The sequence below is a fragment of the Lasioglossum baleicum genome, chromosome 1, assembly GCF_051020765.1.
Source record: "Lasioglossum baleicum chromosome 1, iyLasBale1, whole genome shotgun sequence".
NCBI classification, from domain to species: domain Eukaryota; kingdom Metazoa; phylum Arthropoda; class Insecta; order Hymenoptera; family Halictidae; genus Lasioglossum; species Lasioglossum baleicum.
Window position 1 is genome coordinate 1,228,424 of NC_134929.1, and position 26,178 is coordinate 1,254,601.

A 26,178-nucleotide genomic window follows, 5' to 3' on the forward strand; every position below is an offset into this window, starting at 1 on the left:
TACAGCATAACTTCTGTCTTTATTTACTTTTTCGGTAGACTACAACAAAATGTAGCAGTGTTAGATAATAATTGCATCATTATTAAATGATAAATACATAGTTTAACTTGTATATGATTCTACAAGTAATTTTTAAACATGCATAATGTGGTAAATAAATGCGGATAGTTACGTACACAGTATTTATTTACGAATAGTTCACAAAGAACAGCACGATACGTTGATTTTACAAATACACGACTACGACGACTTATATATACCGCTTATCGACTCAAAATTCTAACGATTACCGCCTAGCTTATAATTACTATCTCGACTGTGTTCGACTCGACTCGACCTTTTCAACTGACTCTCACGCCGCTCGCTTGCTCTGTTTTAAGCGGTCGGTTCCTTTGTTTAATTGCTCGGGCCAATGTCCGCTTGCCCTAGACACGGATCGTCCTTGCGTTTTTCCCCGCGATCGGCCAAACACCTCGCTTCGTGTGTGCTGTTTTTATCGCACGCACAGCTGACTCGCGGGACACCCCGCGAAGGTGATGTCCGGGGCAATGCCCGCTACGTACACATGCATCCATCTCACACTCGGCCATCCTGCATTGATACTCGCCCCGGGTATCGTACCTATTGTCGCCCTGTACATGCTCTCCCGTTCATTCATTCATTCATTCGTCGCTCGCCTCGAATTCATTCGCGTCGCTATCTCCGCTGCTGACTTCTTGGCCATCATGGGTCCATGGTTTCATCTGGTCCGCCGCGGTGGACGTCTTGTGCGGCCCCTCGTGGCTCCCGACTTTCTCGACAACATATCGGTTGTGTCGCAGCGCCTTCACGACACGGTACGGCTCCAGGAATTTCGCCGCCAGTTTTAGCCCCGGGCCCTGTTGCGTCCTTCAGATGGCCACCTCCTCCCGGTAATCCGTTGCGTCCTTCCGCCTTTTGTCGAACCCCTTTTTATTTTCCGCCTGGATTTTCGCGATTGCCTCCTTCGCCCTGGCTCTCGTCTCATTTCGGTTTTCCTCGAAGCTAGCGGCCCACTCTTCTTCTAGCATCTCTCGTACCTGTGGGTCATCCCTTGCACGTATACGCGTTCCGAAAAACAGTTGGAACGGTGACGTGTTGATGCTACGGTGCGGCGTCGCGTTAAAGTATTTCTGCGCTGCCTCTAAATTCCGATACCATTCCCCCGGGTTTGGTGACGCTAATTTCGTGAGCAGCGGAATGAGTGTTCGATTCACTCGCTCAACCTGCCCATTTCCCCTCGGCACTCCAGTCGTGATAAGCGAGTGTTGTATCCCCTCTCTAACGCAATACTCTCGAAATTCGGCAGATGTGAACGCGGTCCCCCTATCTGAGACAATACGCCGCGGGTTTCCGAACGTGACTGCTTGTTTCTCGAGTCGCTGTAGCACCTCGCGCGTGCTCGTTGATTTCGTCGAGTAGAGCCAAACGAATTTGGTAAAAGCATCGACTACTACCAGAATATGTCGATAACTTTTCTTTGTCGACGGCAGAGGCCCCAAGTGATCGATATGATACGTATCCAACGGTACTTCGCCCTTATAAATTGGAGTTAGAAACCCGTCCTGTTTCCCTAGTTTCCGCTCCGCCAGTATGCATTCGATACAATTCGCAATGACTTTCTCGGTCTTCGCTTTTATACCCGGAAACCAATAGTCTTCCCGTGCGCTTGCTGTATTATCTGGTTTTGCAACCCTTTCGGCACGACTAGCCGCACGTCACCGTCGACGACTTTGAATAGCAATCCGCCCCGTACTATGTACCCGTCCATCTTCCCTGCCTCAGCCTGTTCGCAGACCCGGCGCGTTTCGTCGTCTTTCTGCTGCGCTCGCCTAATCTTATACGCGATTCCGCCATCTTCACTAATTGCTAAACATACCGGCAGTGGATTTCTGCTTGGCGCGTCTACGTGCGTCATTGCCCTGCCCGGCCGGTGCTCCATCGTGTACTTGAAATCCTCTAATAGCAGTGCCCACCTTGCTATGCGCACGCATAAATCTCGTTTTCTCATTGTCAGCGCGAAGGATTTACAGTCTGTCACAATCTTAAATTCGATGCCTATCAGGTATGTCCTAAATTTTTTAAGGCCCTTTACGACCGCGAGCACCTCCAACTCGTAGCTCGAGTACTTTTCCTCCGCCGATGTTGTCTTCCCGCTCGCGAAATATACCGGGTGCATCTCGCCATCGTCGTCGCAATGCTGCATCAATATCGCGCCGAATCCGTACATTGACGCGTCTGTATGCAATTCGGTGCGTGCTTCCGATCTATACAATTTTAACACCGGCGCATCGCATAATTTCAACTTTAATTCTTCGAACGCCGCTGTCTCCTTGGTCCCAAAATCAAATTTGACGCCATCCCGCAGTAAGTTACTTAGCGGCCTCGCGATAAACGCGTACCCCTTTATGAATTTCCGGAAATAACCGGTTAGCCCCAGAAAACTTTGCACCTGTTTCATCGTTGTTGGTTTCGGGAATTTGGCGACAGCGTGCGTTTTTCGCTCGGAGGGTCGAATATCGCCATTCTCGACTATGTGCCCCAAAAATTCCACCCTACTCCGCAATAGCGCGCATTTCTTCTAATTGATCTCAAGGCCGGCTTCCTTTGCCGTTGCAAGTACTCGCGCCAATTTTTGCATGCCGGTCTCGAGGTCTATCGATGGTATGATTAAGTCATCCACGTACGTCAGTACAACTTTCTCGTTAATTAAGTTTCTGAACACGGAATCGATAAATCTCGCGAAAACGGCCGGCGAATTACATAGACCAAATGGCACTCGCAAAAATTCATATTGGCCGTCCGCTATGACAAACGATGTGAATTTACGACTGTCTTCGCACACCGGTACGTGAAAAAACCCATTCTTTAGACCGAGCGTGGTGAATGTTCGCGCGCCTTGTAATGCATCGAGTTGCTCTTCCACTATCGGTAGCGGATATCTATCTTTCACGATTTTCTCGTTGATTTTTCGGTAGTCCACGCACAGTCGTTTTGACCCGTCTTTCTTATTTACTAATACGATCGGACTCGCGTATTCCGACAGTGACGGTTGTATGATGCCTTTCTGCATCCATTCCTCGATTTGTTTGTTTACCACTACTCTTTCCGTCTGTGCCAGGCGTCGCGCTCTTTGGTAAACTGGCTGTTCGTCCTTTACTATTATTCGCATTTTTACGTTCGTTTTGCACGTCTTTTCGGGCACGTAGCTCGCGACCATTTGTTCGACTTTCCCCTTTAACGCGGCGTCGCTCATATGCGACAGATCTATCTCTTCGACGTTCTCTATGCATTCAATACGACATATATCCGGAATGTTCTTACATGCGGTGTGGTCTTCCTCGTCTCCCCCTATTCGTACGACTCCTTTATTTATCGCGACATTTACTTTGCTTAGAAAATCTGCTCCTATAAGTAAATCGTGCTTTAGCAACGCGTTCGATACGACATGTGCCGTGATCGGATACAAGCCCCCGTCGATCGCGATGTCTGCTATAAAACTACCACGCGTCCTAATATTTCCGGATCCGATTCCCCGAAAAGTTATCCCGCCGTTCTGCAGTCCCGGTGCACCGATTCTACTGTAGCATTCGTCTCTCATGAGCGTCAGGTCGCTACCTGTATCGATGAGGGCTGTTACCCTGAAGTCGTTAATTCTCACCGATTTGCAGGTCTTCTGTCCTGAGTTCTGTGCTACCAGGTTCGCGTTCCCGGCTGCCCCTGCACTGCCCTGCTGCGTACATCTCGGCGCGATGTGTCCATGCTCTCCACATCGGTAACATCGCATGCCGCGATCCTTGACTGGACAGCTTCGACTCAGATGCCCCATTTCACCGCAGTTGTAGCAGTTTCCTGCATCTCTTTTCGGTGCTCTCCAGTCCCCCTGCCGGTGTTCCTCCATCCTCGTCGGCGGGCCTGACCTCCAACGGTCTCCCTCCGTTCTTAGCGGCGGGCTCGATCTCCACCGGTCCCCATCCGTCCTCATCGGCGGAGTCGCCCTCCACCGATCCCCTCGGAAATTGCTTCCCTGGATCGGTTGTGGCAACGCGAGCTTCTCGAACGCTCGCAGCATTGCCTCGGGGTTGCTGAAGCAATACATGGTCGCCTGGTTCCTTAGCGTTTGGTCCGGAATGCCCTCCACGAGGTGGTCGATGAGTTCGTATGGGTCGTCAATCGGTACCCTATTTGCTCTAATCATCTTATCGTGGTAGTAATCCACGAACGACTCGCCTCTTCTCCACGTCCGCTCCTGCAGCTGCCTAAGTGCCCCGCTTTTGCTCGGCCGAAAGAAAAACATCTTCCTATATTGGACCAGCAATACGTCGAATGGCATCTCCACGAATTCGGGGCGCGACTGTAACCATTCCTGCGCCTTTCCTCGTAGTCTCATTCCCATCAATATTTTCGCCTCGTCGTCCGACAGACCGTATGTATTCTTTAACACCTCCAGTTGCCGCGACCAAATCGGAAAATCTTCGGACTTTCCGTCAAAATATCCCAGTAATTCTGCGATAGATTTCACGCTTACGTGCACTCTTCTTGTTTGTGGCAACGATCGTTCTTCTACCAGCACGTTTTCTCGTCTCAGATGCTGCGTCTGTGCACGCTCGCCCTTCAGGTTTTCCAGTTCCTGGGCCAGTCTTCCTACTTCCCGCAATAGATGGTTCAGTCCTCCGGCCAGACTGTTAATCGAGTCGGCGTACCCCGGGCCTCCACCATTTGCTCCAACCTCGTCTTCCTGGTTCGGTGTGTCTATCCTAATCGGATCGCACTCCGGCGGCACCTTCATCCACTGTCCTGATGGGTCGTGTTTGCTTAGGCGCGCTATCAACTCTACTTTTGTGCCCGCCGTCGGTAGGTCGCGACTCTCCAGCAACTCTTTCAGCCTCAAGATTGTGAAGTCCGTTGGCTTGCTTGCCATATCTGCTGCGTACTTTATCCCGACTTTATTTTACTGAAAATCCGGTTTCAGGTTGGACGAGCCCCCAAATTATGTGGGAAATAAATGCGGATAGTTACGTACACAGTATTTATTTGCGAATAGTTCACAAAGAACAGCACGATACGTTGATTTTACAAATACACGACTACGACGACTTATATATACCGCTTATCGACTCACAATTCTAACGATTACCGCCTAGCTTATAATTACTATCTCGACTGTGTTCGACTCGACTCGACCTTTTCGACTGACTCTCACGCCGCTTGCTTGCTCTGTTTTAAGCGGTCGGTTCCTTTGTTTAATTGCTCGGGCCAATGTCCGCTTGCCCTAGACACGGATCGTCCTTGCGTTTTTCCCCGCGATCGGCCAAACACCTCGCTTCGTGTGTGCTGTTTTTATCGCACGCACAGCTGACTCGCGCGACACCCCGCGAAGGTGATGTCCGGTGCAATGCCCGCTACGTACACATGCATCCATCTCACAATAATGTCATTCATTGCTTCGTTGTATGACAATCATGTTTTACAACAAAGTGGAGGTAGGGGTATCTTAAACATGAATAAAAAATATACATTACAATTTTATGTCATTACACTATCATACTTTGTTTAAAGATACTGTTATTATGATTTCATTATTGTAAATATATAAACATAGGAAGATATGAGTAATTAAATTAAATAAAAAGATATGAGGTAGACTCCGAATTTTATGCGTTTATAACAAAAGTGAACGAGTGCAATTTAAAATATTAAAATATTATATTAAAAGACTTTAAGAGTGTTAATATATTGTTTTCACCACATTACAATTATTAATGCAATTGTAATGCCCAAATTGATGTGCAAACTTATTATTTTGCATAAACATCCGGAGTTTAGTAATGAGAAAATAAATAATACGTACACTCTCAGAGTACTGACTTATTTGTTTGTAATAAATGATGACATAAGTATAATATTCTGATATTGAATTGAACAGTATTAACAAAAATTGTATTATTTCCATTAGTCTTTATTTTCCTACATTAACATACTCTTCAGTACTAATCAATTTACATCTGACAAAGAGTTTTACTATCCAATATTGATTGCATAAAAAATTTTTTTAATGAATTACATAGTATTTTGAGGGACGGATTGAACGAGTACAATTTAATTCTTTTACGTCTCATTATTTCTGAGATATCAAGATGACCTTGAATATTTCCCAAGGTTTCTTCAAGATTAACAAGACTTTCAAGGTCATCATGTTATAGGTCGTTGAACTCGTCCTTTCATCGATAACAACGCGATAGTAAAAAAGCTGCATTGACTTTGAGAAAACTCAAATTCACCTTGATATCTCACAAAAAAATCAGATACATATAGAAAAATCCAATTGTACTCATTCGATACGTTCCTTAAAAAGTACATAATTCATTAAAAAGTTTTTAGTACAATCCATGAATACCGAGTTATTTTAGATACACTCCTCAAAAGAATTAAGGGATCACTTGTGCGAACCCGAAAAATTGGTCCCACTTTACTACGTTATCGACGCTCGGAGCACTAGTTGTCCGCGCCTGGCATAAAGCAAAACAAACTGTACACGGAGTACTTTTAAATAATGCACTATTAAGATAATCAACCACGGCGTGACCAAGTCACGTTTCTACAAAATATAAAAATATATGTCAACGTATCAGTAAACGATGTACCAGGAACTTTATCAAGTATTTCTTCTTTGTTCGTATCTTCTCTATATTTATTTTGCAGTCATTCGACACATACATATATACATTATATATTATTGCTTTTGCAAGTGTAACTGCAAGCAAATACGCATAGAAACGACGAAATATGTATAGATGACAATTTTTCGTGGAAGAAGCAAACAATTTCCAGTGAATAAAACGCAACAGCTTGTGCAATGTGGTTCGCTTGAATCGGCTATATTGCAGTTCCGTTTTAATTTCCAGGAATTTTTACGAAGGCACGGTTCAACTTCGAAATTGTGTCGGAAGGTTCGCAGTGCAGACAATTTACCGCTCGCATCGACAAATCGACCAGATCAGCGAAATTCGAAAGAGGATGGCATCGATGGTGACAAAGAGTCCTTCCTAAAGCCAACTCCAGAAGAAAAATCCGAGGATTCCAAACTGAAGAGGCAGACTACCTGCAAAGGCGGTCCGAAGGAAAATCATCAGCTACAGTCTTCAAGGTAAGTCTACCACAATTACTCGATTTATCCGATTCACCCCTTGCACTATGTTTCATTGTACGGTTGTAGTAATTAGAACTATTTTGTAGTTCATAATCGCCTAGAAGAAGAATGTTTATACCTATTTTATAGAATAGCTACAAATTCTCCGATAAGTATACAGGTTGTCTTATGGGTTTTCTATATAAGAAGGTTAATAATTTTTTATGTGGAATAATGAACTCCATCGATTGGTCAATTAAGAAATACATGGTTCCATTAAAAAATACAATATTGACCTTCATATGTCCTCTACTCCTCCACCTATAGAAAACCATTAGCATAGAATTGTGTCCACTTTAAATATTGCCGTTATTTGTAATAATATGAAAAAATGTTATATACGAAACTTATACGGTATAGAGGGGGGCATATCGTGACATAAACAGTTTCTGCGTGGGTGGAGGCATAGAGGAGATTTCAAGGTCACCTTGATTTTCTTAAAAGGAAAGACCTACTTTCTGTATCATGAATCGATACACTATCGAATTCTGAGTAAAAATGTAGTTGTCCCATACACATATGTCCCAAATCTAATAGTTAATGAGATATTATCGAAACAATTTTCTTTCTTCTTTGGATAATATCTCGTTAACTATTAGGTTTAGGATATATGAAGGTCAACGCTTTTATACTGAGAATTTGATACTCTATCGATCTATGGTATAAAAAAATAGGACATTCTATTTTAAAAAATCAAGGTGACCTTGAAATGTCCTCCACCACTCCACCAACAAGAAAACAATTAATACTACGTAATGTAGCCCGTGATACCAAACAACTTTTGTAGGAACACTTTTTTGGTAACGACGACGTCTTCCGAGATTTTGTAATTCTTCATAACTAAATGAAACGCTCTGTCGGTAAATAGGCAGTTATGTCTGTCGGTAGTGTAGATTGCAACAAAAAAATAATTATCTGTGATAAATAGACTGCGGATTTTATGCATTTATGACAAAAATGGGTACATACAATTTAAAAAGCAGTGGACATATTAAAAATATTTAAGGACATTAATGCATTAGTTTCAGCTTAACAGGATAACTAAAAGGAGAATACAATTTTTATTTGGCTCCTGTGTCCTACCATCAATGCAAACATTTTTTATTTTATATTTTAAATTACTAAACAATATTCTCCTATTTATTTAACTCTTTAATCACAAAAAATCCTCTGGAATTAATTTTCTTTGGCTCCGTTATCTTTGTTAAAACATCCTGTCTCTTGTACCAAACCGTATCTGGAATCTCTGGCCATTTCCATACCTTTCCTTTTCCACATTCTACCATTGTTGTCACTTCATGAACACTCTGTTCATTTACTGGGCTATGAGTAATATCGTGGACCAGTGAATAGACACAACGAATTTTTAACGAAATATTCATTTTATAGCTATTTTTGTGATTTATATCCAATATTTAAATCCTCGTACATCTATATTGTTAGTAACTTTTATCTCATGTGTAAAAGAAAAGTATAAAAACTCATGTGTAAAAGAAAAGGTCGTGTATACATACCTTACTAGTTTTAGCTCTGTTGCACACACTCAACGCACTTGGTGAAAATAGGCCATCTTAGAAACTAATGGTCAATTGACCAATATAAACCAATAGGAATACAGCTACGAAAAAGAGTCATATATCCCATTGGCCCAAGAGTCATTATCGCTAGCATGCCGTGCGGCTTAAAATTCGTTGAAATATACAAAAGCGTTCATTTACTGGTGCCCGTTTATTAACTGGTGCAGTTACCCTACGTCATTAACAGATTTACAACAAATGAATTCGTACTTGTCTAAAAGTAAAATGTGCCACAGTCTTCAAACTGAGTAGGATAACAGGTCTGTGGCCTGTAAAAATATTAATAAATGCGCATCGTAAATTGCATATAAATTACATGAATAGTTAATGCGATTCACACTCCAATTTATCAATTATCTGTTCGGAATCGTTTCATTGGCGATGCGCTAGTGAAAGGAACCGTTTCGTCTCCCGGCACCGCTGCAATCCTCTTGCATATGGAAATCGTTTGTTCATGAATCAACTACCCTGAAGTCGATTTATTATTCTATGACCTGGAATTTTTAAGTGCTTGGAATATTCATAAGTGTGACTACGCGCTTTCTGTCTTCGCCAAACTCACGAGAAATTGCCAATTAAAAACGTAATTCTAATGATTTCTAAAAAATGATCTTCCATCTAAAAATGACCAATCTCAAGATTACAATGTCTGTTGAAATTGATCATTCCATACACTAGTTCATAACATAATACAGAGAAAGGCCCTTTTAATGAGCAAAAATTCTTTCACTTTTCTCTAGTTTCATTCACACACGTTTTTACAGAATCTTATTCAACATAACTTTTCCCCAAAAAATGCTATTTCTCTACACCTTTTAACAATTATGTCATTAAAAAATTTCGATAGAAATTACCTCGTATCATTATTTTCTTAACGAAAAATTTTAAACAAATCCGTCAATAATTATTACTTCGATGATGTTCGATTCTTTCAGAACTTCTGTATAGGCTTTGCACTCCAAATTCACCCTTTTTTGCCGCACAAATTCAACCTCATGCAAATGTCACTCATTAAGAATATTTATTATTTATATTTACATTTATATCTCATAAATTACTGCGAGGTAAATATAAGACACAATACTCGATACGCTTCAATAAATACATACATGTACTTTCATTTTGAAAATTTATTAATCAGAAAATGGCCACAATGAATATACATATTGTAAGCAAAAGTCAAAACGGCTTTATTAAGAAAATTGGGCACACGGACAACCAGGAGTTAACGACCGACGTATTTGTCGCGGGCGCTCGTTTTAATGTGTCTTATTTTTTCAATCTGTTGGCAATCGTAAATTTACAATTCTTCTGCTATATTCTATTTTTTATTTTTATAAATTTAGCTATATATAGGGTTGGCTGTTAATATACACTATATACACATTACACACATACACCATTCGTACTTCAACTCTAGACAATGTTTAATACTTTTTTATTTGGAAATTAATGCTCTTTCGAACTGCCGTAAAAAAGATAATCTCATTTCATTAAAAAAGAAAAGAAAGTAGACCTATACATCTCCAAAACGTCTCCACTTATAAAAAAAGTCTTGTACACAGTTATACACAATTATTCGAAATATTGTTTACATTATTAAAGTATTATTCTATCAATTTCATATCCATGAAAATCATGTAAAATGGAATTATAGTTCAGTCAACGAAAAGTTGTAGAGGGAAATGGAAGAGGAACACAGTTTTTATCTTTGGGTCTTTGTTTGGACTAGTTAGGAGGTAAACATACTAAAAGTCCCCACTTTTTTTTCGATTTTTCAATTTCAACTTCAAATTCACGTAGAAGGTCCCCCTTTTCGATTTTCCGCGTATATCTAGGAAATTATGTGTCCTAGCGATAAGACTATTCTATACAAAATTAAAGGTGACAGAATGTGCCATAAAATTGACTGCATTCAGTTTTTCGCTATCTCGCATAGTTCGTGATATCCACGCTCAAAGTTTACTAATTGTGCTGAAGAGATAGCTAGTCAAATAAGGCAAAAAACGTGAGGCAAAAATTTCTTTTTCACAATTAGTTGAGTGCGGATATCTCCGAAACTATGCGAGATAGCGAAAAACGGAATAGAATCAATCTTATGGCACGTTTTGTTAGCTTTAATTTTGTATACAATGGTCTTATCGCTAGGACGCATAGTTTCAGAGATACAAGCGGAAAACCGAAAAGGGGACCTACTACGTGCCCCCCTGTACACCGCTCATCTCCTAGGAGTTGGGACTTTTAGTATGTTTACTTCCTAACTAGTCCAAACAAAGTCCCAAAGGTAAAAATTGTGTTCCTTCCATTTCCCCCTACACTCCCCTTACGGGCATTTATTGACCGGATGTTCTGGAGGTACAATGGGAGACAAAGGTACAAGAAATTCGAAATCCATCAATACATGGCAATGAAAGCCATTCATGAGTATATTTTGCATTAAACTTTTGCGAATGCTTGTACCCTCTGTAGCTGTATTCAGTGGTAGTACACTTGTCACGTTTCCATGCTAGTGAGAGACAACACGATAAAGACGTTTTGTAACAGTTTATAATTTTTTGCTCTGTAACTGTTTAGTGAATCCTAATAAATTTTGAACATAATTAATTACATCATTTTTACTACATACAAAAAAACTGGAATTTCTAGTTGCGTTTTTTCAAGGTTTAAATAGGGTTTCAAGTGGAATTTTATGAATTCTCCATATGAAGACGTGTTAAAATGTGCAAACTTTACTTGAAGTTTATTTAAAGTTGTATAGCAACTTTGCTATAATTCTTAAACGGTGCAGTGAATCGAACCCAAACTTTGGTAATTGCATTAATTTAGTAAGAATTATATCTTGTCAAATTTTCAAAAATTTTGTTGCGTTTTTATATAACTCCAGAACATCCTTAATACCATGTAACATCTGTAGGAATAATTTGTGTGTACACCGCATAATTTAGAACGTATTCGAGGTGATCAAGTTAGGTGCGTCACCCTCTATGTGTGTTAATTAATCTTCACAATCTCATCACCTAATTCATCCTTCTGTGGACTCAGAGTAGTGTCTCGTGAATGGCGACAAAAAGTACATTAGTGTCACCACTGTCATCACCGTCGTTTTTGCGAGGATCTTTATCCCTTCTTTGATGACAAATCACTTTCTTTCGTTTCTTCTTCTGCAGGAAATGTAGGTGCATCTTTCGTTCGATATTTGTGTCCACACTTGAGGGCAAAGTCTTTCATGCACGAAGTAGCACGTTATTCGAAAAACGAAATAGCAATTTTCGAGTCGTTTGTGTATAGGAATACTGTCTTCAATAATAATAGTTTCGTTTCTTAATGAACAATTTCCACAAGTACAAAATTTAGTTTCTTCTGAAATTAAATTTATTCTGGAATTCTGGAATTAAATCAAATTAAGAATACATATTAAAGGATCCATTATATTATAGTTTAACTACTGAGGTTAATAAGATGAAAGATATAATCAACTGCGAGGAGAGAATAGAGAAATGGTGCTTATATGTATGTATAAGAACGTTATAAACTGAATGAAATTGTACTGAGATATTTATGTTGGTGGTGATGATAATGATGGTGAGGATGAGGATGATGCTTGATGATTATATGAATGTATAATTTATATATTTATATTGTATAGCTTGTACGGACGATTCTTCTTGCAAAAACACATTTTCTTAAAACGTTGAATTAGGGTGTTATTTAAGTGGGTGCACTAACAAACTTCACATTAATTTCACTGATATTTTATTTTTCGTGTGCGAAAGGCAAATTGATATGTATCAAACGTGAATTAGTTGTGTACGATTCCGGTACGCATGTGCATTTTATTCGACATTTATGGACACAATACCCTTGTAGATTTTAACGAGTAGGTAGGTTCAATGTCGTCCAACGATTAATTTGTTAAACATTTTCACCTCGCTGGGGCATCAAATGAGAACCAAGGTATGCATGCATCTGTCACTTGATACGTGACTGCCGCGCGCATCTAGTCGTACGCAACGTACACTTTTGTTGGTCGCGTTGCCGCATTTTAGGCGGATTTTTAATTGTTAATAACTAAATAACGAAGTCGAAATCGCAATTTTGAAGTGAAACTTCTTTGCTGAGGGGGCTACAATTTTCTAGTGTAACGTAAGTGACGCAGGAGCGTTACGGAAGTGACGAAATTTCGCGAATAACCTCGAATAGTTTGACAAGTAACAGTTTCATAATTAATTTACTAACTTTAAAAACGTCATTGGTGAACTTTTAAGATTGCAGAATCTACAATGAAGCCTTGGCTATATTCCCATTTCAGTTTTATGCAGGTTTGATGCTTAAATTGTTAGTTATTAACAAATTTTGGAGAAGTGGTATGTTATGTATGTCTGTTCTTGTCGCACAGTTCGACCCTCCTTGCAACATTCGTTAATAACTAATTAACCAGAATTAATTTGTGAACATTTGAAATTGGATAACATAGAATAAACCTCCAGCTACTTTCACATGCAGTTTCCCATCGGATTTTGTTCCGACTGAAAGACTTATAAACAATTATCCAAACCCTTGTTCTAAACTAACCTGAATAACCTGAAAAATTTTGACAGGTGTCAGGTAAGTAAAATAATAATTTATTTATTTATGACAATTTCGCATTCATCACGAAAGAACCGTTGCACTAATAATATGCATACTAATAATAGTTTATTTATTTATGATAATTTCGCATTCAGCTGGAGATAGTGATTAAACATTATGTCAAAAAAAACGTACGCGTGGAAGACCACGCGCGGCAGAAGTAAAACTTCTTGCAGTCTAGTAATGTTTAGAAGTAAATTAAGATTGGAAATGGTAAATAATCCTAATGAAGCGACAACAAAATCAGGAACAACTCTCGATGCAGTATTTGCAAGACATTCAGACAAAATTGAATCAAGAATATTTATATGATATTTTAGCTATCACAAGCCAAAAAATAATGAACGATCAAAATTTGCGACGCAAAGAAGGAGAGCGTATGGGAAATGCTATGAACTATGTCTCTTTCTTTCCCATACTTTCTCCTTTTTTGCGTCGCAAATTTTGATCGTTCATTATTTTTTCTATGATTTTCTATGATTCTATCATTGAAACAATTGACTTGTGATAGCTAAAATACGATATAAATATTCTTGATTCAATTTTGTCTAAATGTCTTGCAAATACTGCATCGAGAGTTGTTCCTGATCTTGTTGTCGCTTCATTAGGATTATTTACCATTTCCAATCTTAATTTACTTCTAAACATTACCAGACTGCAAGAAGTTTTACTTCTGCCGCGCGTGTTTTTATTCTTCACTTTCGTCTTATATCATCATGAAAAACCACCACTTAAATTTTCTCCCACCTGTAGTCGAACACCCTGTATAGAATGTAGCTAGCTTACTAAAATTCACATTTTGTTCAGCTTCAATATCGGAACATATGGTTTTGTCCTTGACTGTAGTATTGATGCTGATTAGAGCTCTTTGTTGAATATTGGTTTGCAAGAGGACTCTGTGGTCGGTTCTCTCCGTACATCGGCCTCGCCTATTTGCTGTTCTTTAGCTGATAACATGGTAATTAGGTTGCTCGTACATGTACACATGTGTGTTCGTAATGATCGTAGAGTGGGTTCTGGTTTACTCCTATTACTTCCATTATTGGATCCGCTATCATTGTCACTAAACGAATGCTATTGTTGACTGATTTAGGGTTCAGAAAATATCAGTTTTGTACTGTTGATTCACAGCAAACACATTAATATTTTAATTTCGTATATATACGGGGTGTTCCACGTAACGCGATTCACTATTGTTCGGCCATTCGCGTCCATATGATAAAAAAATGTTGTACCGTACTTTAGCGGTATCAAGTACAACCCGTGGCATAATGTTTCCGATCGGAGACACTGATACGGATTTTAGAGAAAACATTCACAATTTAGAAGTATGAAATATTACTTTATGTCGTTAAAACTGATGGGGAATGAAAAGGGTCTTATTGAAGAATAAAAAACAACAAAATAAGATAAGCTTCTATTTAGCATAACCAGAGTAGGGCAATAATCAACTAATATTTAAAAGTCACTAATAGTCTTTTTGAATGTTAATCGTAGCAAAATAAACATTAGTCAAAACTTTGGTAAATATAGCTGTCTGTACCGAAATCTAGTGACACCCGGTGGTGAAAGAGATACTACGGCTAGTTCACAATTTCCTATCTAGTGGCGACCTGGTGATGAAACAGACATCGGCACACTACGACAACCCTTTCCTAATCTAGTACCTAATTTCCTAATCGACTACCCCTTCCTCCCTTCCTAGTGGCGACCTTTGGCTCGTAACAAAATCATCGAGTAACACGCGATAGTATTTCCAAAATCAGCTTCATGAAGCTGTCACTTCAGAAATAGATTAATGAAGCGTGGCGGTCCGTGACATACATTATGCAGCTTCGACTGTCCTCGGGAGGACGTAGAGTATAGAGTGTATAGAAGCACTCGAAAATCAGTTCCGAGGGCTGTCGGCTTATTGTTAGTTAAACAGTCGACTGTCGAATATTCGTATTCGAGAGTCGATCACGAGCACTCTATGCATGTAGATGTCTTCTACTCGTCACAAGACGTAATCGAGCGACGCGAGAACGTTTATAATAAATAAAGATTCTTTGTTATTCATCCATTGCCCCAAATGAAGTATTGAGTAGTGATTTTCAATTTTCTTTAAGGGCCCTAATAAAAAAGTTAAAAAATGCCTTTTTTATTTTTGCATGTAACCTTGTAAATTATCATTTTTGGAAAATCTTTTTTTCATATCATTTCATAAACCAATGCTTCTAATTGATTATAAAAACTCAGGTCGTTTGGTACAATCATAAAAAAGTTGTTCTGTCTTAAAGGGCGTTCGAATACTTTCGTTACCCACTGTATATGTATAGCTACATAATTTATAATATTTGGATCATGATCAGTATTAATTTAGCTTCAGCAAGACAAAATAGACATTTCTTCAAAAGTTCAAAATAACGACTACAATTAAGAGGTACACTTTATCTTTATCAAATCTGATTTCATTTTGCGAAGTTTGAATACATAATTTTATCACGGCATTGCAAATCATACTAATGTCCCTTAAGAGAATTTCAACTTAAAGTTCCTATTCCCCTGTTCCCCGATCCTGTTAAAACTGCGATGTTCTAGTTAGTCGAGTTACGTGTAACACGAATCCTGGTTGAACTTTTAATTCCGTTATTCACGATTCAAAATTTCTGATTTAATAATAATTAATATTATTTTAGGCAATAAGTGTTTTCGAAAAAAAACAGATTTTTCAAAACATCAATTCGGAGGATCATTATAAGAAGCAATATTTAACAATATTGATCAATATTTAACAGGGCTGGTATATGTACATACAGAATAAATTATGAAGATTATGTGATCCCGTTTTCTCCCTCATCTCCACAGCGTGTTTACAAAAAAGAAGTAAACAGACGTCGCGCCGGAACAGCCTTACGTTGCCACGGAGCGTGCAAGAATACGGAAATTCGTAACGATATTCATAAAAATTTCGAGTATACTTGCAAGTATTATTTACGTTTACCACAGTACTTGTAAATGGTTCGAAACTGTCTGGCGAAGGTTCGAGTATACTTGGGAGTACTATTTTTGTTTTTCGAAGTACTTATAGAGAGTTCGAATTCCATGAATCAAGGTTCGAACCTGTTTGCGAGGTACTTGATCCCGTCCCTACTTATTACGAATATGATAGTGAAACTTGGCGCAAATGTTATTTTAGGTATGTCTGAGAGGTATGTCCTTTTCGGAAGTTTATCCAATTATACTGTCAAAATTTTATTGACAATTAGGAAAGCTTGACTATTGCGCTATATGCACACGTTTATTAGAACTGCTTGGTAAATTCGAAGTACCGAAGGGAAGGTTGGACGTCGATATTTGTATCAAAGACGATAGCAAGGAATCGCTAAGCAGTGTATACGCTGCACAGTGGGGCATTTTGACCAAAAAGCTGGCCAAAATTATTTTATAATTGAAAACAAGTCTACTGGTGTTGCTTTGTTACAAAATTACATTTTTCCTTTTGTTTGAACATTTCAGGTGTATTATATGTATTATTATACAGGGTGTCCCAAAATTCGTGAAAATCCCGAAAGAGGGTGGTTCCTGAGACCATTGTAAGAGACATTTTCCTTTGCACCAAAGTCAACTGCGGCTTTGTTTAGGAGTTATTAACGAAAAACACGGACCAATCAGAGCGCGCCCTGGGCCGCAGCGCCGTCACGATGCGATGTCACGGCGTACCGCGACACTCGCTTGCCGGCGCGGCTTGGCGCGCCGGACCAGGGCGCGCTCTGATTGGTCCGTGTTTTTCGTTAATAACTCCTAAACAAAGCCGCAGTTGACATTGGTGCAAAGGAAAATGTCTCTTAGAATGGTCTCAGGAACCACCCCCTTTCGGGATTTTCACGAATTTTGATATAACAGTTTGAAGTTTCGAGTTGTAGGTACTTGAATGTTAAAAAATGTTAGAACAACTTTGATGTTTCGAGTAAATAAATGTTTACAAGCCCGTGGTGGACATTTTGAACATTTAATTTAAAGTACATTTTATTTTTTCACGAATAAGCAAAGGACTCAAGCGCGTATAATTCCATAACGCTATTTCCGAGCGCTTCAAGTACCTACAACTCGAAACTTCAAACTGTTATATCTCATCATGGAAGTATCTGACAAAAAAATGTTTCAGACAAAATTGACTTGTTTTTTCCTGTAGAATCTAAATATGTAACATTTCATAGGGGGTTCCATTTAAAATTACAAAGGTACCTCCCCTCCCCCGTTAAAGGGGAAGGGAGGCCACTTCACGTTTATGTAGTCAGAAAGGCCCTTCAGTTCCATGCAATTTAAGACTAAGAACTTTAAAATTGATGGCATAGTTTTCGAGACATTGAGCTGTTCAGAGTTATGTGGGCCCCCACCCTGTATATTATATTACATATACTTTATTTAAAACTCCTCGTCACTACTTTCTTCGGCAGGTTCGGTGTCAGTAGCTCCTCTCGGTTCAGGAGGCAATAGTAATTGTATAGTTTCCTGAGAAAGGTTCCATCTTTTTCTTCGGCTTTCGTCTCATGCCAGTAAGGAAGGGATCGGATTAGGGATGTCGATTTTTAATCGATTATTTAAAAAATCGATTATTTTCATAAAATAAATCGATTTTCAGAACCGATTCTTTAATATCCGATATTTACAAATAACACTGTCCAACACCAAATTTGTTTTCAATATACTGTTGGGTCCTTCTTATAGAGTTTTTTGCGCTGATTCCGAATCTGTCCTTAATTTTTCTCCTATACGCACAGTTTTTGAAAAACATGGCTTTGAAAAAAAACATATTTTTCAACTTTAAACAAATATTGTGACGTTATTATAAAAGATATTGAATTGTTCTTTACAGCAAAAGATTCTGTAGACTTTCCCGAATACAATGATATCCAATATTAATACATTATGATTGTTTAAACATGTTTAAACAATGATTAAAGACGGAGAGACGCCACTTTTGCACCAATTTTTGAGGATATTTTTCAATTTATCTCAAAAAATTAGGGTCCATCGGAAAATCGAACTATACCACGCGATAGAGCAGACTTTCATCTTGAGAAACCACCCTTTCAAGTTTGTAACGTCGACGTTTTTTTCGAACCAGAAAGCAAAATATCTTCGCCCGACATGAGTTGTCACCAGTGGCGCTCACCAACAGAACGGTCGTTCGCCGCGCCGTATCCCGTCCCGAACGCCACTGGCGGAAACTCATGTCGGGCGAAGATATTTTGCTTTCTGGTTCGAAAAAAAAGTCGATGTCGCAAACTTCAAACGGGGGTTTTTCAAGATAAAAATCTGCTCTATCGCGTGGTATAGTTCAATTTTCCGCTGGACCCTAATTTTTTGAGATAAATTGAAAAATATCCTCAAAAATTGGTGCAAAAGTGGCGTCTCTCCGTCTTTAATCATTGTTTAAACATGTTTAAACAATCATAATGTATTAATATTGGATATCATTGTATTCGGGAAAGTCTACAGAATCTTTTGCTGTAAAGAACAATTCAATATCTTTTATGATAACATCACAATATTTGTTTAAAGTTGAAAAATATGTTTTTTTTTCAAAGCCATGTTTTTCAAAAACTGTGCGTATAGGAGAAAAATTAAGGACAGATTCGGAATCAGCGCAAAAAACTCTATAAGAAGGACCCAACAGTATATTGAAATCATAAAAAAAGTTGAAATTTGTTGGACAGTGTAATCGATTCTAAAATTGTAAAAATAATCGATTTTTACGGCAAATTGTATGACTGTACGTGGAGACCGTGGAGTGTTTACTGTGGAGACTGTATAAAGAGATCCAACGAGCATCAAAAGTAACTATATATAAATGTTCCAAAACGCGACAATTCTACTGCGCATAATGATTCTAACGGAACTCGTTCATTGGCTAATTCCCTACTCGTACTCGGCCGACCACGCGACCATTGGCTGACGCGCAACGACACACGCAAAACAAGTAAGTAATGAATTTTTCAACTTCTTCGGTTTTCATATACTCAATTTTGATATAAATGCATAAAGATCCGCAGTCTAATAATTATTATTACTTTATTTCTTTAATAAAAGAGTCCAACAAAATTTTGAATTTCGTTTTTTATCATTTTTAGACATTCCTAAATAAAATCGATTATTCAAAACATCGATGATTTTGGAAACAATTTTTTAGTGGATCGATTCTTGACGCTTCGATTATAATTGATTCAGAAAAATCGATCTTTTTGAAAATAATCGGCATCCCTACTCTGAATACGCTCCCGCCGCACAATGGTCCCAAATCCCGAAAACGTGATCAAAAAACCTCATAACATATTAAAAAATTATCGGTTCTGCATGAAAATTAGTATTAAGCCGTTTTTGGGGTCGCTGATCACGACTCTGAACTTGAAATTAGAAAAAACAAAATGGCGGATCCAATATGGTGGCACAAAATTATTGTTTCTTCTCAAAAATTGTTTATTGAGATTTTAGGGGAAGCTGATTACGAATGTGAACTTAATATATTAAAAAAACATAAGGGTCCATTTAAATTTTAATAGTAATTCACATGGTCACTATAAATCAAATTAATGAAATAAAAAGATAACACTTTTTCAATATACTTAGTATATACTATAATATAAATATAATGTAATATAAATTACAATATAATATAATATAATATAAAATGATTAAATTTATATGTAATGTATATGTACCTGACCACCCCTCTACCTTCCCTCTCGCTCTTTCATATTGATCTCAACGAGGGGGACGACTAACTCTCGGAAGGCCAACTCTACCCTTTGTATTGTATAAAGCAGGTATTCCCACTTCATAGTTCCCAAAGAAGCATTCACGTTACTTTATGTATAAAAACAGCGTTTGTCTTCAAAAATATAAAAAAATTTCAGATATATTGTATGATTATTTATAAAAAAAACTGGCAATCTGTGTCCTTCATACGTTCTAAGCATAATCCGTCAAAAACTGTTTAAATTTTACAGAAAAACTTGGTGGATATCTCTCACAGCTTGAGAAGAAATGCAACGAAAGCTCACAAAATACCTACTCTGCATTATAAAAAACAGTGATACGACCACAGGAGCAGAGGCGAGCAGCTAATTTTTTTTAAATTGCAAGATAATAGTATAAACTAGAAGCTCGAACAAGTTTTAGCGAATGAGGGTGGATGAGACTCAACTTTTACCCCAATCTTTAAAATTTATGCCTTCACTTTTACCCTTTCTTCTCCATACATAGTTATCAGTTAATAATAAATATTTTGCACTAAAAACTATGCCACTTACCTCCACAAACAGCATCCATAATGCACACTTAAAATCGATACGTTCCAATACAATTTACGCACTGTACAGTTAGAACTCGCACTGAGACTTGGAAGAGTATGAAGGCACTGTCTAATGAAACCGAAGTTCGGACTGCGACTGTTGGTCAGGTATAAAAATGCGACCTTTTTGCCGTTTACCTCCAAGTAGACATACTCTTAGAGTAGCCAACCCCATAATTAAAACTTACGTAGCTGAAAGTTCATTTTTTAGGTTTTGACTTTGACCACGTTTTCGGGCTTTGGGCTTCGCGCCGCACAGTGGGGTATTTGGCCTGAAAAAGTGGAAAAAACTATTGTAGCGTTATTTATAGGCTCAAGGTTATAATATTATATATCGTTGGATTCGCCTTAAGATCAGCTACAACATTATGAAATCCAAAATACATTTTAGTATTTGAAAAATCAAATTTACCTCAATTTTTTGAAAAAAAAATTTTTTTTAAACTTTTATATATTGAAATTTGTAGACGACTGAATACTGTTCCTCTTTTGTTCGAAACATTTTTTTCTCAGATTATCGAAAACCCCTGAAAAAGCGAGGCGATAGTGGAATATTTGCACTATTATAACTTTAAAAGTATTTAAGAAAAGAATATTTTATTATAGCGTGTTGGAAAGCTCTGAAAACAAGTTACAAGAATATGCAATAAAAAATAGGGTTTTCTATTTAAGAAATTGAAGATGTGTGTGTGTGTGTGTGACCTTCGCGTGATTTTCAAACGACTATCCAAGGTGAAATCAATGACGCCATTTTATGGCCCCCTCGAAATCATACAACTTTTGTCAGAAACATTTTTTAACCAAAATGCTTAATTTCGAAGATATACGTCTGTCTCACTTTGAATGACTCACCCGATATATATATTATAAGAACATTTTAAAATTATTACCATTAATTTTCATCCGAAAACACATCAGAAATTTCTACCTCGGATAATATTTCTTCTTCATTTGAGGCCAAGCGTAGCCGAACATGCAGGCGAAACGCTGCTAAACGCTTAATACTATTATAAATTAGCTATAAAATTTGAATCCGGACATATCCGGAATCAAACTTTGTTGGCTTATAATCACAAATCTTTACCGAATGTAATGACACCAAAAAGAGCACTCAATATCGCTTTATACACTCGCCGAAATTTCTATAAAGTCACTGTGTTTTGTAATGAATTCTTATAATTATACCATTACCAATGAAAAATTTGTATTTGGTAGCATTTCGGGATTACATAAAGAAAGCATACACACCGATTTCAAAACATAAGTATAACATTTATTGATAAAAGAAAACAAAAATATAATTTTACACAGAACAGACTGCGAAATTTCTATAATGTCATTTTCGTTTTATACGGATAAAGTTGAAATTAACAATTGTTTTTTTTATTATATCTATTTTAATATTTAGTGTAACCTCCATTTTTTTTAATTACATTAAAAATGCGATTGGGCATTGACGAAACTAACTTTTGTAGCGTTTCTGTTTTAACAGACGCCCATGCTTCAGTCACCGCATCCCTTAGTTCGCTAATGGAGTTGTATTGTTTGCAGTTTTTATAAACTTGTCGCGCAATGATACCCCAAACATTTTCAATAGGATTTATGTCCGGGGAACAAGCAGGCCATGGCAAAACATTGATATTTCTTTCAAGAAGCCACTGCTTTGTGTGCTTCGACGCGTGCACTGTAGCATTATCATGCTGATAAATAAAATTGTCATCTTCAATATTTTCTGTAAAGGGTATTAGAACCATGTCTAACAAATCCGTATAATTTTCCGAATTCATTTTGTGATTTATGAAACACATTGGAGTTCTTTTGTCAGCTTTGAACGCAGCCCATATCATTAGGGAACCACCGCCAAAGTTACGACTCATTGTCACACTTTTCTCATTTCTCAGATCATGCCAATAATATTTACAGCCATCAGGCCCATCCAAATTAAATTTTTACTCATCTGAAAAAATGACATACTCCCACTCTTTGGTCTGGGACATGTGTGCCCGTGCGAAATCAAGACGGGCCTGTTTATGCACTTCTTTAAGGGCTGGTTTACGTTGCATTTTTGTCCACATAAATTGCCCAGAAGAATTTAAAAGTTGTTGCACAGGTCTTGTTGTTACTGGGAGCTCCAATTCAGCTCGAAATTGTGCTGCAGTTTTCCTTTCCTTAGCTGCAGGCCTCATTAATATTGAATGTTGTCTCTTTGACTATTTTGTATTGCTACCTTTAAGATGATTTTTTCCGTAATTTTCACGTAAATTGATATAATTATTAATCACAGTGTATGACCGATTAATTTTCTTAGCAATTACGCGATTAGAGAAGCCCATATCTTTATAAGCATCGATCGATGCTTTTTCTTCACTTGTTAGCACTTTTCCTCTCGCCATTCTCATACACATGAATCAAATTATAACAAACAGGATTTCTGTGAGTTCTAACACTAATACTTTTAGAATATTTGCAATTTCCCGTAGTTCTCTGCTCAGAATCCAGAGAAACACTAAGTGACTTTATAGAAACTTCGCACTTATGTTCTGCACCACACAGAAAAAAATTAAAAAAACGTAATTAGTAAACATAGCGGCCTAGAGTACGCAGTCCCTCTATCCGAGTGTCTACAGGGCACAAGACCAGATACGATAAATCAACAAAAATTGTGATATTTTTAAAATATCTATGAAAAAGAAGATGACTTTATAGAAATTTCGACCACTGTACTATAACAAAATTGTCAATAAAGTTTTGTAATTTTTAAAAAGCTTACAGAATGATTGGTAATATTCAAATATTAATAACTATACTAATTTAGATGATAACAAAATAAAATCTATGCGAAAGTGCTCTGTATACCTACCTGAACAACTTTTGTAATAGAAGAATTTACAGAATTTTCCTTCAAACACTTGAAAATCGCCAATGAACAGAGACGCTGTCTTAGAGACTGTTTAAGAACGCCCATCGCGCCTTAAAATCTCTCGACTTTCGCGATGAAGTTTACTACTTCACGGGTGTACAAATAGAAAAAATAATATTGCAGCCTTATTCTTCAGACCTTTAACTACAACTAACAGCAAAAATTTTATGCCATACGCAAAAAGTTAGAAATCGAATTTTTTCCACTTTTTCGGGCCAAATACCCCACTGTGCGCCGCGCTGGCCCACAGTGGAAAATTTGGACCAAACTCGATTCAAAATCAAAGAACTTTCGATAGAAATGAGGTAGAACGATAAAATTTTTTAAAAATTAAAGCTGAAACTTTGCAGGACATGGGAAAAATAGGGAGATTATGGTACGAACGTTTTTTAACGTTGAGAAAATTCGTTAAACATGTAGAATTTCAAGAAAATGTGGTTTCTCCAGTTCCACGCGCGGAAAAATTTTTTTTTGAACATGCTATATATCATTTCCCGCAGATTTGTTCACGCCGATTTCAAATCTGGTCTTAAAATTTGTCTACGACCTCAGAATTTTGCAAAATCGATTTCTTGCGTATGGATAACAAAACGCTGCGTCCAGACGCGCAAAGGAAAACGAATACCCCACTGCGCGTTGTAGCGGAACCCACGAAAATAACGAAAGCCAAGGACGACGAGCACAGAGGTAATTCAAGGTGTCGCCAGTCGTGCCCAGTCGTAACTAGAGAGCACATCGGTTTATCGATTCACGCGTTTTGTTAATCTCATTCGTTTCGCATATCGTCAGCTAGTTAATGATGTTACATGATTAGCGAAACATTGTTGGGAATCAATATACTGCAACTCGTATATCTTGATAATACACCAATATTCTTGATTTGCATATTTAGCCGAGTATTCGCCACATATCAATGGACAGTGGCATGCATACATATTTTATGGTCCCGGTGACCTCGATAAACCTGTACACTAGTATGTGAAACTTACCATGCACCATGCTTCTTTTACAATTTTATTGTTCCCATTTATTACACTGCGAATTAGAAGTTTTATCGCAGTCTCTCAGTCTTCTGTGTTGGATATGAATACGACCTTCTCTTTAAATATGAATAGCTGCGAGGCACTGCGGAGAGTTCACATTAACATAGTACATTAAGTAAACCTCTTTGCGCCTGAAGCACTAGAACTTAAAGACGGTTTAAACTGCTTGTTATTTGGAGCCTACATATGTTTAACAAAGATGCCGACAAAAATAATTCTTACAAGCTGACAAACAATATTTGTGAAAGTATAAAATGCAAAGTATACTTGTAAAAGTGTAATGCAAGGTAAGAGTAAAAATAATCGAGAGAAAATGATTTTGTGCTACATCAAAATCAAATCAATCAGTTCAGAATAAATGTTTGATACAGTTGGTTATTTCAAATATTCAAATAGACTGATACGGAAAACATTCGATTCTTAATGATCTATAATCTATCGTGAGCCCTTAGCAAGGGCTTAGTCGAGTGGCGACTCCGAGTTACCACTAAAAATTCTTGTACAATTATTCGAAATATTGTTTACATTATTAAAGTATTATTCTATCAATTTCATATCCACGAAAAGATGAAAATCATGTAAAATGGAATTATAGTCCACTCAACGAAAAGTTGTAGAGGGAAATGGAAGGAACACTATTTTTTACTTTGTGTCTTTGTTTGGACTAATTAGGAGGTAAACATACTAAAAGTCACCACTCCTAAGAGGTGAGCAAAGTGCAGGGGGGCATGTAGAAGGTCCGCTTTTTCGGTTTTCCGCTTATATCTTGGAAACTATGTGTTCTAGCGATAAGACCATTCTATATAAAATTAAAGCTGACAAAATGTGCTACAGGATTGATTGTATTCAGTTTTTCGCTATCTCGCATAGTTTCCGAGATATACGCGCTCAAAGTTCACTAATTGTGCTGAAGAGTTAGCTAGTCAAACAAGGCAAAAAACGTGAGGCAAAAATTTCTTTTTCACAATTAGTTGAGTGCAAATATCTCGGAAACTATGCGAGATAGCGAAAAACTGAATGCAGACAATCTTATGACACATTTTGTCAGCTTTAATTATGTATAGAGTGGTCTTACCGCTAGGACGCATAGTTTCCGAGATATCCGCGCTCAAAGTTAACTAATTGTGAAAAAGAACTCTTCAGCACAAGTAGTGAACTTTGAGCGCGGATATCTCGGAAACTATGTGAGATAGCGGAAAACTGAATTCAGTCAATCTTGTGGAACATTTTGTCAGCTTTAATTTTGTATAGAGTCTTATCGCTAGGACATATAGCTTTCGAGATATAAGCGGAAAACCGAAAAGGGCACCTTCTACGTGCCCCCCTGCTCACTGCTCATCTACTAAGAGTAGGGACTTTTGTTTACCTCCTAACTAGTCTAAACAAAGTCCCAAAGTTAAAAATTGTGTTCCTTCCATTTCCCTCTACACACACCCCCCTTATGTGCATTCATTGACTGGACTATT

The 26,178-nt window shown here is 37.9% G+C and overlaps 1 protein-coding gene across 16 annotated transcripts in view; it reads left to right on the forward strand.

Moving 5' to 3' along the window:
* The window catches only part of LOC143210125 (uncharacterized), a 957,580-nt gene that overhangs the window by 865,524 nt on the left and 65,878 nt on the right, over positions 1–26,178 (forward strand). For 15 of the 16 annotated variants that reach the window (XM_076426766.1, XM_076426793.1, XM_076426776.1 and 12 more), the window contains one exon: positions 6,924–7,165. In XM_076426766.1, coding sequence (XP_076282881.1) covers positions 6,924–7,165 — 242 coding nt within the window. Of the gene's footprint in view, positions 1–6,923; positions 7,166–20,405; positions 20,512–26,178 lie in introns of all 16 variants that reach the window. The other variant, XR_013009198.1, reaches the window with a different exon arrangement.